The 14,824-nt window shown below is 45.1% G+C and overlaps 1 protein-coding gene across 1 annotated transcript in view; it reads left to right on the top strand.

Moving 5' to 3' along the window:
* Positions 1–761: 761 nt before the first annotated feature.
* Positions 762–14,824, top strand: part of RNF43 (ring finger protein 43) — a 51,177-nt gene continuing 37,114 nt past the window's right edge. Inside the window, exon 1 of the mRNA XM_033172403.1 lies at positions 762–3,243. Within this exon, the coding sequence (XP_033028294.1) occupies positions 3,007–3,243 (237 nt within the window). The 5' untranslated portion in view covers positions 762–3,006. The remainder of the gene's footprint in view (positions 3,244–14,824) is intronic.

Here is a 14,824-nt window from a genome sequence, read left to right as displayed (position 1 = left end):
CTAAGTGTGAAAGGAGACTTGCATATCCATTGAGTTGTAACCTTTTACTGTAATGGTACAATTCTGTCTTAAAGATCCAACACCCAAGAAGCCTTAGGAAGTGATGGAGGTATTGTTCTGCTACTGAAGACAAAGCCACACCAGTGGAATGATACGTCCACTGGCAGACCTCCCCAAGTATGTTGGTGGAAGCCTCCGCCAGCGTGGATGATCTGGAGTGGACAGAAACAGGGTGTGTTATGGGCACAAAATTGTTACTCTGTATTGCTCCTCTTTATTTAAAGCAAGAAGTTAGAAACCATTGTACAAAACACTTTCAACCTAGATAATGACAGATAATTAACTAACAGAGTTCACAGAATGATAGTACAAATCCATATTCAGCTTGCCACAATTGCACAAAAGGTGAAGCTGGCTAAATGTTTGGATCTTGTCAGTTTTCCTTCTTTTATTTCAGATGATGTAGTTTTTCTCTGTACCTAAACTGGTTTTATTGAAAAAATAGATTTTTGTCACAAGTTTCTGTACATTGCAGGATACTTGACTTTCTAGTAACCCGAATGCTGTAACCCAGTGCAGTATATCACATGTGTAGTTACAACTCCCACTTGCAAACTTACTCACCTCTTAATGATGTCAAAGGAGAATAATACAGTAGTTGAATTCCAGGTCTCTGACATCAGCATGACCTGAAATCTTCCTTGCAGTGGCTACGGCGGGGTGGGGTGGGGTGGTGGCAGTGGCGGAAACATATTCTAAATCAAAATTAACAAGGGCTGAAGAAAAACTGTGGGATACACAGTTCTCCCGGCTGTGAATTTATTCTTGCTCCTGTGTGGAAGTGACTTACAGATACTAGCCTCTGTGCTATTTAAAGTGCTACAGTGAAGCTGGTTAGTCTACATTGGCAAACGAAGGAGCCCTAACAATTTTTGTTGGACTGAACTCATTTGACTTTTAATTTCCATCTGTGCTCTTGTTGTGTGCAGTTGTTTGGAAGGGAGAAGTGAGCAAATCTGGCTTGCATAGAACAGATGATTCGGTTGTCAGAAGCGAAGTGAAGGCTGTACTGTACTTGAATGCAGTTTAGCCGTGGATCAGGAGAGGGAGTCTAGGAGCTCTGAAAACCAGATTTAGGGGGTGGGGTCGTTGCCTTTGGCTGCTCCACCCTCACTTTGTGTCAGCAGGTAGAAAGTGCTTGCAGTCCCAGGGGAGGGAGGCAGAGAGCAGAGAGTACAAGCTACGAGCCACAGGTTTTTTTGGGGAAGGGTTTTTGCCTCCCAGGAGCTGATCCAGTAGTGCTGTTCTGGAAAGGAAGCTCTCCCACAACCTCTGCAGAGCTGCCCAAGTCCACTCTACCCCACGGTTCCCTGCTACTCCTTTGAAGAACAAGATCACATTCTCCCTTAAAGCAACCTTCCGAAGTTTGCCGCTGGATTTCTGCTGTTTGAAGCAACTTCTTTCCTGCTCCCTGCTTAGACTTGCCTACTGTATCTGCTGAAAGAAGGGGAGGTTGTTCCGCTCCAACTCAAAAGGAGTTTTCAGAAGTGCTCCTGGATTCCTAGCAAGATTTTTTTAGGTTGCTTTGGAAGCTAGATTGTCGCCACGCCTGGCCCACGAGTCTTCAGCCTGGAGTCAATTTTTCCTTCTGATTCAGACTGGAATTTCACATTTACCTGTATAGAATGTCTCTGCAAGTCTCCTCACTCTCCCCTCACTCCCTGAAATCTGTAAGTAAGATTCAGCACACATTTTGATTGATTACTGAAATATTTTTTTGTCCAGGATTTGTAGTGAACCTTCCAGCTGTTACTTAAACCCATGGATTCTCAGAGGCAAACTACATACCAGGTTTGCATGCCACTTAAAAAAAATATTTTCCCTCCTTTACTTGACTGAGCAAACATTTTCGCAGATAAATGTCTATGACTTTCTGCAGTCATGAAGATTTCCTGTGGATATTTTTTTCCCTAATGTTTAGGATGCCTTCATTTATGTTTTCAGTGATGCACATCTAAAAGCGGATATATTAATTCCGATATTCGCATAGGAATGGAATAAAATGCACAGGTGTCTCTCTCTGTAGTTGTTTTTCCTGTTTGGGGCCTTTTTAAATTTCTGAGATCTGAAAAACATCTGAGCAATGTCTTGTTCCTTTCATGAATTTAGGGAGTTGCAGATTATACCATCTGGATTAAAAATGACAAACGGGTGGAAAATTCCAACCTAGAAGATTGATTCTAATACCCACAACCAGGTGACTGAGGTGTTGGCACCAGAGGCAGGTAAAGAGAAATAGATGAAGACATAGCTGATGACAGTGATCTTAATTTAACTTGAAAAAAACTGATTGACTGTTCTGACTCCGAAATGGAGCCCCTTCCCAGTCACCATTGCCTGTTCATGTGTGGCATGGAAAGGAGAGAGAGACAAGAATAGTTAATGTTCTTGGAGAGGAGTAGATGGGAAAAGTAACTCACTGGCCAGAAGTCAACAAGGGCTGCTAAGGCCATCTGATATCGGGATTGGCCCTGTTTGCCATCCTAGGATATAAGAGGCTAAAAGGATTTGGGAAGCAGAGATTGTCTTTCCATGGGGAACTGCCTCTCTCCAACCACCAGCTCTGACACCCTTCCCAGAAGAACCCAAGAGCTCTTTGTACCCTACGCTCCCCGAGCCCCCTTGGTTCTGCTTACAACGTCTGAGTTCATCTGGAGGAGGAGGAGGAAGAGGACCTGACCTGATCCTTGTAATCTTGTGGAGCTTGAGGCCTTCATACACGTGGCACAGAGAAACCCTCCTAGCACAGGGAAAACAAGGAGAACCCGGAGGTAGGGACGGCAGGTAACCCTGCTCTGTTTTCTCCTCTGACCCATTGACTGCCGCCGCCACACGGAGGGCTTCTAATCCTCAACAATTTTTGCCTGTTGTTGGAACCTGCTGGCGGGGTGAAGACACATTCCTGAGCAGTATGTGTGGCCGGAGCGCACTGCTGCACCTGGGAGCATGAGTGTTGGCCCCCAGCTACAGCTGGCAGTCCTCTGGCCTTGGCTGCTAATGGCTATGCTGCAGATACGCCTGGGCTACTCAGGACTGGCTCTGGTGGCGGCCATGGAAGCTGAGCGCTCTTTGGCCCAGAAGGCAATCATCCGGGTGATCCCTCTGAAGCTGGAGCCCCTCACACTGGAAGGAGTCTTCGCAAGTGTGGCCGAGGTCACCCCAGCTGAAGGGAAACTGCTGCAGGTAAGAGGACCTTTATTCTGCTCCCCCCCCCAGCCCCTCTCCCTGCTCCATTTATGTCCAGTGGTTGGTCTGTTGACTACAGGGGTCTTGCATTCCACCAAGAAACTAAAGCCTCAGAGTTTTCTTTCTTGTGGAGGTGCCCACCTGTCTAGTTTTCACTGTTGTTTTTTCAGAGTGATAGATGTGCTTTGAATTACTTCTCTTGCGGCTGCTAAGCATAAGATTAGGGACATGTGGCTTCCATGCAAACGTGTGAATTCTCTTTGTGAATGAAATGTAAAGGCACCAGATACCTGAGGCTCTCTCTCTCTCTCTCTCTCTCTCTCTCTCTCTCTCTCTCTTGGATGCATCATTTTGGTCTTCCTCCATTGCATCCAGAAACCTTTCCTTCCATTTGGTTTCTTTTGGCGACAAGGTGCATTTTCAAATAGTCACCTCGAAACGTGAGTGATCTGCTCCCTTCTCCTGTCCCAAAGAGCTGTGTTCTGAAGTGACGGCCATGTATCTTCTTTCCATGAGTTTTTACGATGACTCAGAAACTTCAGTCATGGGTCCTCTTGTTTCGGTCATGAGAGGGAGAGATGCACGAAGGGGCTTCTTGCAAATGGGAAAACCCAAAGCCCCTCGTTGTGAAGCCCAGTCTATTGTGATGGAGCACAGCTGCTGCTCTGCATTCATGTGCCATCTTGCCTCGCAACCTGTGACTCACCTTGCAGGGTCCTCACATGACTTGAGTTCATTGTTCTCAAGGCAAGCAGTACAAAGCCCAGCCGATGCCTTGTAGTTTACAAAATCCAGTTCAGAACCCTTAATGAGTTGGAAGCTGCCGACAGTGGTTGAATTTAACTGGGTTGAAACCAAAATTGTAAATGAATTGGAACAGTTGCATTGGATTGAACTGGTTTGAGGGGGCTACTTGGGAGACAGAGAAGAAACAAAAAGTGGCAGATTTATTGGGTGGTTTATGAATGCCCATGTGAAAAGAAGAAGATAAGAAGAGCCTGCTGGATCAGGACAATGGCCCATCTGGTCCAGCATCCTGTTGTTACAATGGCTGACCAGATGTCTGTGGGAAATGCACAAACATAAGAGCACTCCTGTGGCTCAATGGATCAAATTGTTAAGGTCCAGGAGTTGAGGGCTTAATAATGCAACTGCCCACTAACATGAGAGAGAACATGAGTCTTCTCTTGGGTTCCTGTGTCTTCTCTTGGTGGTGTTGGTAGAGCATCCATCTTGCATGTGGAAGGTCCTTGCTTCTTATACTCCTAGCATCTCCATCTCAAAGAATCTGATGTGAGCAGAACTAAGAGCCCTGTCTGTGAGTCGGAGAACCTCTGCCAGTCAAAGTAGAAAATGTTAGGCGAGTTGGACCAATTTTTCAATGCAGCACCAGGCAGCTTCATAAAGGAACATGTACTTATTTGGGGCAGGCATATTGCTTCATTGCTGACATCACCTATTAAAGGATCTCAGGTAACAGGCTGGGAAAGACCTCTCTCTGCATGAGATCCTGGTTGCCAGTCAGAGTAAGTGATACAGGCTGCAAGGAGCAGCAGCACAAGGCAGCTTCATACATTGCATTGGATTTATTTACTTTTCGGCAATGTTCACTAGATGTCTGATGCTGACATCAGTCAATTATCACAGCTTACTTAGATGCTAGTAGTGATAAAGTTGGCTCTGGATACTTGTTCAGAGAGCTTTGGGCAAATGATTACCTTCTGGAGATGCAGAATCTTATCTCGCAGAGCAGAATGAGATGGTTCTGGAATAGAACATCTCTGATAATTGCAAACAAGAGTAAGGCTGCCTCATACACACTTCCAGAGCAAAAGAATGTCCCGTCAACTTGATCTGACTATCTCAATCTTTTCTAGAATCCTAGAATGGCAGAATTGGAAGGGACCCCAAGGGTCAGTTAGTCCAACCCCCTACAATGCAGGAATTACAGCTAAAGAATCCATGCAAGAGTAATATTAATATTACTCATAGTTCTTGTATCCCACCTTATTTTGTCCATGGCTCTTGGAGAAACCTATATGGCATACACAGTAATTTAGCTTATATTACCTCCAGAACAACCCTATGATATAGATTATTACTGAGAGATAATAAGTGGCCCAAGGTCCCCTATTATTTATTTATTTTCATGCCACCGATATGCTTGGAAGTCCAAGAGGACCGGTCCCTGCCTGATGAAGGAACGGAGACGAATTTGACAACAGGGGAAGTGGAGGCAGAGAAAGAATGTGCAATTATTCCATTTATTTCTTAGATTTATTTCCTGCAACTTTTCCCAACATGTATGCATATTTAGGCTTGGTGACAGACTAAGTTACAGTATAGCATGGTTGTGCGGAAGACTTCCTAGAAAAGTTGGGCATTAAGGGGGAATTTGAAAGAAGTGAGAGATGGCAGCATCCATGCGTTGTGGGGGAGCAGGTCCAAACAAAGGAGAAAAGATGGGGTCATATAAGAGAGCTGTGCACCCATCATGTGGCTGATTCAAGGGCCATATTTATTCAGTCCGTGGCGCCAAGTACATCATACCGGCTTTCAAACATCTTGTCATGAGCTGAAAGGCCCCTGCTGGGACCCAGTGCTGGAGAGAGCATGATTCTGCAACTGTTATTTGTGCCTTTCATAACTAACAGGTTAGCGTTGCTGCTATGCGTTTTGTGTGGAACTGCCTTTAAAAATGGCAGTGGCTCACATAATGATGGTCAACAGCCACAATTGCACTCTGTGTGTTCAGTATGAATTGTTTATTGTTGTTGATGCTGCAGGCAAATTTAATAAAAAACTTTTTTTTTTTAAGAATAAGCTGCCAGAATGTTATCTGAGCCTATCATATGGAGCCTACAGTTTAGAGGGCTGGCTTTAGCCTTTGGAGCCGCCAGACCCAAAGTGGGCTATATTGCCCCTTCCGGAGGGGGCAGTGTGATTCCCTAGGGGACTTGAATTAACTAAACTACATAGTGTTAACTGGATTTTGAATAAGCGTGCATTGAATTGTTGCCATTTCATGTTTTACTGTGTTTATTCTCTTCCTTAGTGTGTCATGCAAACTGCTATTCTGAATAATTCTTTTTATGTGCCTCATCCACACTATATCTTTATATCAATTTCATACCACTTTAACAGTCATGGTTTCCTCCAAGGAATCCTGGAAACTGTAGTTTGTTATGGGTGCTAGAAACTGTGAAGTGACTCCCATCTCTCTCTCAGGACTATAATTCCCAGAGTTCCCTGGGAAGAGGGATTGACTGTTAAACCAGTTTGGCATGGATGTGCCCTATAGTGTGTGGTAAGGGGCATTGTGGATGAGTGTATGGAACCAAGGGGACGGTGCCCCCCCCAAAAAAATAATGGGAACCACAGATTTAGAAATCTACTCTGAAAGGGACTAACATTAGATACAACCCATAAGCTTTTCCATTGTTGGCACTGACATTATGCAACACTCTCCCAAGGGACACCAGTCTCCATCACCTTCTGGCTGGCAATAAAGTTCCAGTTATTCATTGAGGACAGGGAGGCATTGAGATAGGGCAGGCTGATTGTGAGTAGCTTCCTGTTGACCCATCTGTTGGCTGCTGCTATTCGTTATTCCTGCTGTGTTGATTTGACCTCCTGCCTGTTATAAATTGCTTTATAATCTTTTTATTGTGGTAGTCCACCCCGGGAGGTCTTTTATTTGGAAAGTGTTTGAAGTCAATAAACAACAAGGAACTTGGGAGCCCACAGTGATACCTGGAGGCCAATTGCCACAAATAACTTCCAGGTCAAAAGCTCAAAATCTGGCAGCTACACATCTGGTAAGGCCACCTCTGAATCCATTGTCCAAGCAAAGCAAGGACTCAGTGGTGACTTTTTTTTTTAGGGTAGTGGCACCTCTTAGCACCTCTCTTCTGCATGTGCCCAGGACTTCAAACAGGCTGATACCTTCTGTGCATCCTCAGAATCCAACAGGGCCATTGCTGGCTGCACCACATGTACCAGCAATCCTCACTATTTATTTTTGAGTGGACGTACCCATGTTCCCTTGAGAGAAAGTGGGTACTGAAATGGCAATAATAAAACCAATTTTTAAAGAAAGAAAATAACTATATGCTAACATATCAACTAATCAAAAAGGAAGTCGCAAAAAAAACCCACACACAAAATGTTTCTTAGCTTTAACAAAAGGTGAGCAAAGAGGGATAATTCCTCTGATCCACAGGAATGTCCTTGTTCCACAGTATCAGGGCCATGGCTGCTAAGGATGTGGCTCTAATTCTCAAACTGCACAGGTAGATGGTAGCTGAAACAAGGTCTGTTTTGATGAATAGCAATGGCAGGAGGGTTGATGCAAGGAGAGACAGTCTTTAAGGATGTGGGTCTCAGCCAGTGTTGGTAAAAACAAAAAACAAAAAACAAAACCCAAAACCAAAACCCCAGTCCCTTGAATTGTGCACAGAAGTGCACGCCAAGGCTGCTAAGGACTGACTGGGCACACTTCCTTTTCCTGACATTTCACAGGAGGCAGGCTGCAGCTTCTTGTGCTACCTGAAGCACTTCCAACATCTTCAAGGGCAATCCAATAGCAAGCGCATTGCAGCAGTCCATCCTGAAGACTTACACATTATGTTGCACAGATCTGTTTCAAGGGACAGGCACTTGATCTTCTGAGGGATCCTTTCAACAATGGGGGTGGGGGTGGGAGGCAAAGCTGCCATTCAGACATCCTTTCTGAGTGTCAAAAGATGCACAAATCCAGGGCAGAACCTGCCAGATTGAGCTTCTGCTCAATGACAGAACAGTGTTTTAGAAAATCAAAAGCTGGTTTAGGTTAAGGGGTTGGATGCCCATGCAGCTTGGGGAAAGGAGAGGCGTTTAGGTCGTTCTGAGTGGGAATTGAAGGTCTGGGCAACATGGAGTAATGCCCTGACTCTCATATTCAGGAGGGTCAAGGAGCGGAAATCAAGGACAGTGTAAATGCAAAGGGCTGATATGAGATGAAGCAGGCAGGGAGCCAAAGGAGGTCCCTCTCAGGAGGGAGGAGCCAGAGAAAACCCTGCTCCACACATAGATCTGCTACTCTAAGCCCCAATCCAGTGCCAGATGGTCTGTGTGGAGAGACTGAGGTGTGTAGGGCTGTAAACCTGGGGTTTGCCTGGTCAGGTGAGGGAGCGGGGATGGGGGGGGGACGGGACTTGCTTGTCATCGTTCACTGGCCTTGCTCTGTGTGCAGGAAGGAGGAGCATGACGCTGGGAGGGGGTCAAAGGAAACAAGCAGGAGGCGAGGGGGTCAGAAGGGGGCTCAGTTTCAAGCCAGAGTTCTCAAAGTGAGTTTGGTAGTGCTCACCTCCCCGCCCAATCATTGCATTTTAATTTGGGTTGGTGATGGTCCCGTGTAACACTAGATCAGACAAGTGGGGGGTGGGAGAGGCTATGTCATGCCTAAACCCGAATTGTGGCCATGATTCTGAAGAGAACCCAATCCCATCCCATCCCCCTTTTAATTTCACAAATGCCAGCCCCATTGTCCTAAATAGTTTTGGATTAAGAGTGCTTAACCAGATAGGAAGCTTCCAAGACTGGAGGCTCACCTCCTCCTTACATTAATGCAACCTGAGAGCGAATTAGAAACCTACAAAGGTTTAAACTCAAATCACTCCCAGCTTGGCTTTTGCATGCATGTATTCACATACCGTATATTTTACATATATAGATTGCGTACTCTAAAGGGCCTCAATGCTACAGTAACCTCAGAAAAAAAACTTTCTGCCACAGTCTTAACGTAGTGTTTTCATTTTAACCCCTTTGAATCTCTCATTTTCTCTTGGTACCGCATTTCATTTCAGTACCCCATCTCTGTTGACTCCCTTGCATGCCGTAACATTTGCATTCTCCATCTTCCAGTAGCCTCTTTTTTTCTTCAATCAGGTTTTCTTGTTGTCTTTCTTTTCCTTAATCCCCATCTCTTTCCCCTCCCTGCCTTCGCATCTTTCTCCTCCTCCTTGCACAGCTCTGCGGCAGAAGCACACAAGCCTTTCACTCTCCCAGCAAGTCACACTGTAGGAAGGCTAGGGTGTCTTGTATGGCAGGTTGGTTGGTTGCATTTGGCTGAAAATATTTAGTTCTGCTTTACTTCTAAATCCAGGGACAGGAAAGCACAATTTCTCCATTTTGGCTGCAAAAAGTAGGTGCCTTATCTGGTGCAGACCTTGCTTAATTAAGTGATATTATTCTAGAGGATTTGTTATGGACTAACCACTGCTTTTTCTTTTCTTTTTTTTTCAATGGGAAAGGGAGTGAAACTTCATCCGGATCAACATTCCTTTGCAATATCTATAGCTGTGAAGGAAGTGGCCTGTTCACTGCGCTCTTGAATTTAGCAAGAAATTTAAGTGTGTAGTGAACACCCAGCTTCCTTCATGGCTATAGATATACCACCTGCTTGCTTTCAAGAAAATAACACAAGCAAGACAGGGGGACGCCTGATGTGCAAGACTCACTTATCAGCCTATCACACTTATCAGCCTATCACCCATTCCCACCACCCTTCTGAGTAATACCCCTCCCCACTCCCCCACTATATTTAAGGATCTGGTGACTTCTGTTTCAGTGTATCTGAAGAAGTGTGCATGCACACGAAAGCTCATACCAGGAACAAACTCAGTTGGTCTCTAAGGTGCTACTAGAAAGAATTTTCGATTTTGTGCAAGACTCAGGCAGTGCAGCCCCCGCATGGGGACTGCATTGCCACAAGTTTCACGTTTGGAACTTTCCCCTCTCTTTGCTGCTCTAATATACATTTCAATCTTTCAGTTGTGCTCCATCTTGAAACTTGTAGATATGATGAGCTCCCAGCATTTACCTGTATTTCTACCACCACAGAGGAGTGATTGGTGACTTGTAAGGCATGTTCACACTTCATGCACAACAACCCCAAGACCTGGCCAGCACCCTGTTTGTGAGCTAAGGGTGTGCCCTAGAACTGCTCACATCCCCATAATTCTTTGCACCGTATAAGGGTTCAAACGCAAAGCTCATTGGCAGCTAAAAACATTTTGACAGTTTTTCCTGAAGGCTGGAGGACTGATCTCTAACACCAGGGTAATAGTAAGCAGGGCTGCTATATGTTCTCTTGCTTGGCATTGGCATGGAGAGAGAAAAGTGTAGGATGTAGAATTGGGTACATAAACTTGCTTTCATTTTGTTAAAGGTTCTAGTCCTCATGGGTGCAAAACTCCATATTTGGGAGGATGATATTTAGCACTGGGGAGCACTGGATGCAGTGACCAAATTCGGGTGTGTGTGTGACACTATTTGGCAAGGAGGAGGCAAGTACAAGACACCATACATTTTTTTGCTTTTTAAACATTCATTTCCTGCATAGTCCATGTCCTTTGTGCTAAACATCCAGTTCCTTTGATGATCCATGTGTGTCGTGAGTTGACATTCCTGCTGCCTGATAACATCACCCCTAGTTTCTTAACTCATGAAAAGATTGGTTAACCACAGCCCCATGACTGGTTTAGCATGAAAAGCTACCCTTCAGAGGCTCCTAGCTGTAGGAGGAGAGCAGCAGTGAACATGGTACATTTGGGTGAACTCAAGTCTCTGGGTACCTGGCAGCTCCTTGCTCCAGAACTGATGAATGAACTTCCGCAAAGGCTGAGTACAGGTGTTAAACAGCACCAGGGACAAGATCTTATCTTGAGGTGGTAAAATAATTCCTAGGGGCACAGCAGCAGTTGCCCAACACTGCCTTTGAGCACCGAACCCCTCAGGTAGGAACAGAAGGGAGTGCTCAGCAGTTTCCCAATATCCTTTGAGATTGTTCAGGATGAGTTGATGGTCAGCATTGATCACTATTAAAAGAGGCCAGGAGAATTAACATTCCCCTCCAGACATGGGTCATTGCCTGGGGACAGCAACGTGGGTCCAGGGGCCCACATTTTATCTTTTTATTTATTTCATAAAATTTATACACTGTGTGACTGTAGAAAACAGCCTCAAAGTGGTTTATAGAGAGAATAAAACAGTGAAATTATCAGTAAAAGCAACTCTTTAAAACATTCAAAAGATAAAATAAGCAAGAAACTAAAAATAGATCAAAACAATACACATTCTACGTATCTGGGGAGACTTGCCTAAACAAAAATGTTCTTAGCAAGTGCCAAAAAGACTACAGTGAAGGCGCCTGCCTGATATCAAGAGGCAGGGAGTTCCCAAGTATAGGTGCTGCCACACTAACACATCAGTTTCTTATAAATGTGGAATGGGTATGATGTGGCACCTGCAGCATTGCTCGTTTAGCCTTAGAAAACGGGATCCCTTTCAAACTGGTTCACCTCCACTGCCTTGCCTACAAATGGTTAGATGAGCTAGTTGAGAGTTCCCTACAAGAACTGGAATGAATATACCTGGGGCTGAAGATCCTGCCGCCTCCCGACTCAGCCCAGTGAAGCCAAGAGCAGAGGCCTTAAAACTGGTGTCTGGCCAATCCTGAACCCTGACTGATGGCTGTTGTGACACCCAAAATCGACACTTTAATTTGCTGGTGAAGAAGACCTGGCCTTCTCCATCTCTCTGTCTTGCACACACTCATGCACAAGGGAAACAATTGTCCACTACAATAGTTGTTGTCATAAAACAGGGGTAGGGGAGGAAATTGGTTCAGCCTTTTAATGCAACACTACCCAATTTGCACTTTCTGAAGTGATAGACAAGCCAATTTTTAGCCTGGAGAAGAGAAGAAAAGACTGAGAAGTGATAGGATAGCCATCTTCAAATATCTAAAGGACTGTCCCAAGGAAGATGGAGCAAGTTTGTTAGTATTTTGCTGCTCCAGAGGTAAGGACCCAGAACCAATGGCTTCAAATGACAAAAAGGAGATTCCAGCTCAACAACTGGAAGAACTTCCTGGCAGTAAGAGCTGTTTGACAGTGGAACGGATTCCCTCGGAAGTTTGTGGGAGGTTTTTAAATAGAGGTTGGATGACCATTTGCCTGGGATTCCTTGTTTGTGATTCCTGCATTGCAGCGGGTTGGGCTAGGCTACTAGCCATGATGGGTATGCTCTGCCTAGAGTTGGAGGCAGTAATGCTTCTGAAAACCAGTTGCTGGAAATCAAAGGAGGCGGGAGAGCTCTTGTGCTCAAATCCTGCTTGTGGGTTTCTCATTGGAGTAAGGTATCTGGTTGGCCAATGTGAGAACAGCATGCTGAACTAGATGGGCCACTGGCCTGATCCAGGAGGCCCTTCTCCTGTGTTCTCATATTAGCATGGCCATATGATGCTCTGGAACAGAAGGGAGCACAGCCATGCCAGCTGAGGGGAGTTGTAGTCCAACATATCTGGAAGTCTGCAGACACCAGGCCGTCGACAGCACCACCCCAAAATTACCATTGTAACCTGATGGCACTGCGAAATTGACCACTGCTACTTATGAAATCTCCTTTTGCTCGATATTGAAATGCATCCCGATTGCCCTGAACGTGACAGAGGCCATAAGCTTTCAAATGGGTATCTTTGGCTTCCCTTGTCCACATTTCCTTACTGCTGATTTGTATAATTATTAACAAATCAGTGGGCTTTGGGGCACAAAGTGCAATTGGCCTATGGGGAAAGTGCTTTGAAATGATGCCGCCGTGAGGCCAGACCCTCCATTTTCCAGCGCACACACACAATATATATAACAATTCTATACCATTAACAGTCATGGTTTCCACCAAAGAATTATGGGAACTGTAGTTTTTTGAGTGCTAGGAATTGTTGGACACTTCTATATCCTTCACAGAGCTAGAGTTCCCAGAGTTCCATGGGGAGACGGATTGACTGCTAGACCAGATTAAGTCTGCGGTGTGGATCTTCCCTGATATGAATGTATTTGGCATGAGTGCAGCAATCGCTGGCCAACATCCTTTAGCTTACATAATAACTGGATGCAAGGCATTGTGGCGGCTGATAGGCCACATAAAAGCATACAGAAAAGCAGGTGAGATGTCCTCACCCTCCCAAGTTAAAGGTGTGCAATTGCAGAACGTTTCCCTCGAGCTTATTTCTTATTCTATTTATTGCATTTATAGCCCACCTTTTTCTCTAAGGAGCTCGAGGTGGTGTACATTGCTCACCTCATTAACCCTGTGAGGTAGGCTAGGCTGAGAGGCAGTGACTGGCCCCCGAGGTGACCCAGTGAGTTTTTGTAGCCGAGTAGAGATGGGAACCCTGATCTCCTAGGGCCTACTCCGACACTCTAAACACTATGCCACACTGACTCTCTGAGTTATGGGAACAAAGCACTTTCCTGGTTTCTTGAGAGAGATGCAAAGCACAGTGGGAAGCTCCTGTCCCCAAAGTGACTGGGTTAGAGAACAGCAGAGGAAAGGGAAATGTGGCTTTCTTATGCTTGCATTCGGCCCTGCACCCTCCCACTCCATAAAAACCAGGTGCGCACACACACACTGTACACTATGAGCTCTTATCTTAGTTTTTCCAACAGTACTACAAGAGTAAACATGGAGCTCTGTTTCCACCTCTTTCTTCCCAAAGCTGCAAAAGACTCAGCCTTGGATCTCAACTGTGCCTGATCACATATCCCGAACAGGCAACAGGCCTCTAGGCTGTTGTTGTTATCATCCTCATCCTCATCATTAACATGAGAAGAGTCTGCTGGATCAGGCCAGTGGCCCATCTAGTCCAGCATCCTGTTCTCACAGTGGTTGACCCCAGATGCCTCTTCCTAGGAAGGCTGTAAGCAGGACCAGAGCCCAAGAGCACTCCCCCCCCCTGTGGTTTCTAGCCATCGATAGCTCTCTCCTCCATGAATTTGTCTAATCCTCTTTAAAAGCCATCCAAGTCAGTGGCCATCACTGCCTCCTGTGGGAGCAAGTTCCACAGTTTAACTCTGCACTGTGTGGATATGTAATTGTTGCTACTGTTACATTTATATTTGTTGCTGCTGTTGTTATATTTATATTTGTTGCTGCTGTTGTTATATTTATATTTGTTGCTGCTGTTGTTATATTTATATTTGTTGCTGCTGTTGTTATATTTATATTTATTTATAACTCACCTTTTTCCCCATGGCGGCTTACAAAACAACCCAGATAAAATGCAAAAAGCTAAAAAGCACATAAAAGATAATCACCTAGTTCTAACTCTAGTAGAATTTAAAAAGCAAATATATTAAAATACAGATAATTAAAACAGCCCAGCCCTAATTAAAAGCCCTTTCCTAAAAAATAAACACAAAAAACTAGTCAGTTCCCAAAGGCCTATCGGAACAAAACTGTCTTCACCTGCCAGTAGAAGGACAGCAGGGAGGCACACAGTCTGGTTTCTCTAGGGAGAGAGTGCCAGAGTCTGGGAGCAGCCACCGAGAAGGCCCTCTCCTGCAACTCCATCAAGTGTGCCTAGGGGTAGGCGTCCCTCAACTCACAAAAAACCAGCCTTTTATGTTATTATTTTATTCTTATATTTATATCCCAAGGAGCTCAAGGGGGGCACGTGTGCCTTTTCCTCTTCCTGTTTTATTCTCACAACAACCCGGTGCGGTAGGTTAGGCTCAGAGGCAGTGACTGGCCCAAG

This window comes from Lacerta agilis, chromosome 15, assembly GCF_009819535.1.
Source record: "Lacerta agilis isolate rLacAgi1 chromosome 15, rLacAgi1.pri, whole genome shotgun sequence".
Taxonomy (NCBI): Eukaryota; Metazoa; Chordata; class Lepidosauria; order Squamata; family Lacertidae; genus Lacerta; species Lacerta agilis.
The sequence above is the reverse complement of the archived record's forward strand: the minus strand, read 5'-3'. Positions and strand labels throughout refer to the sequence as shown.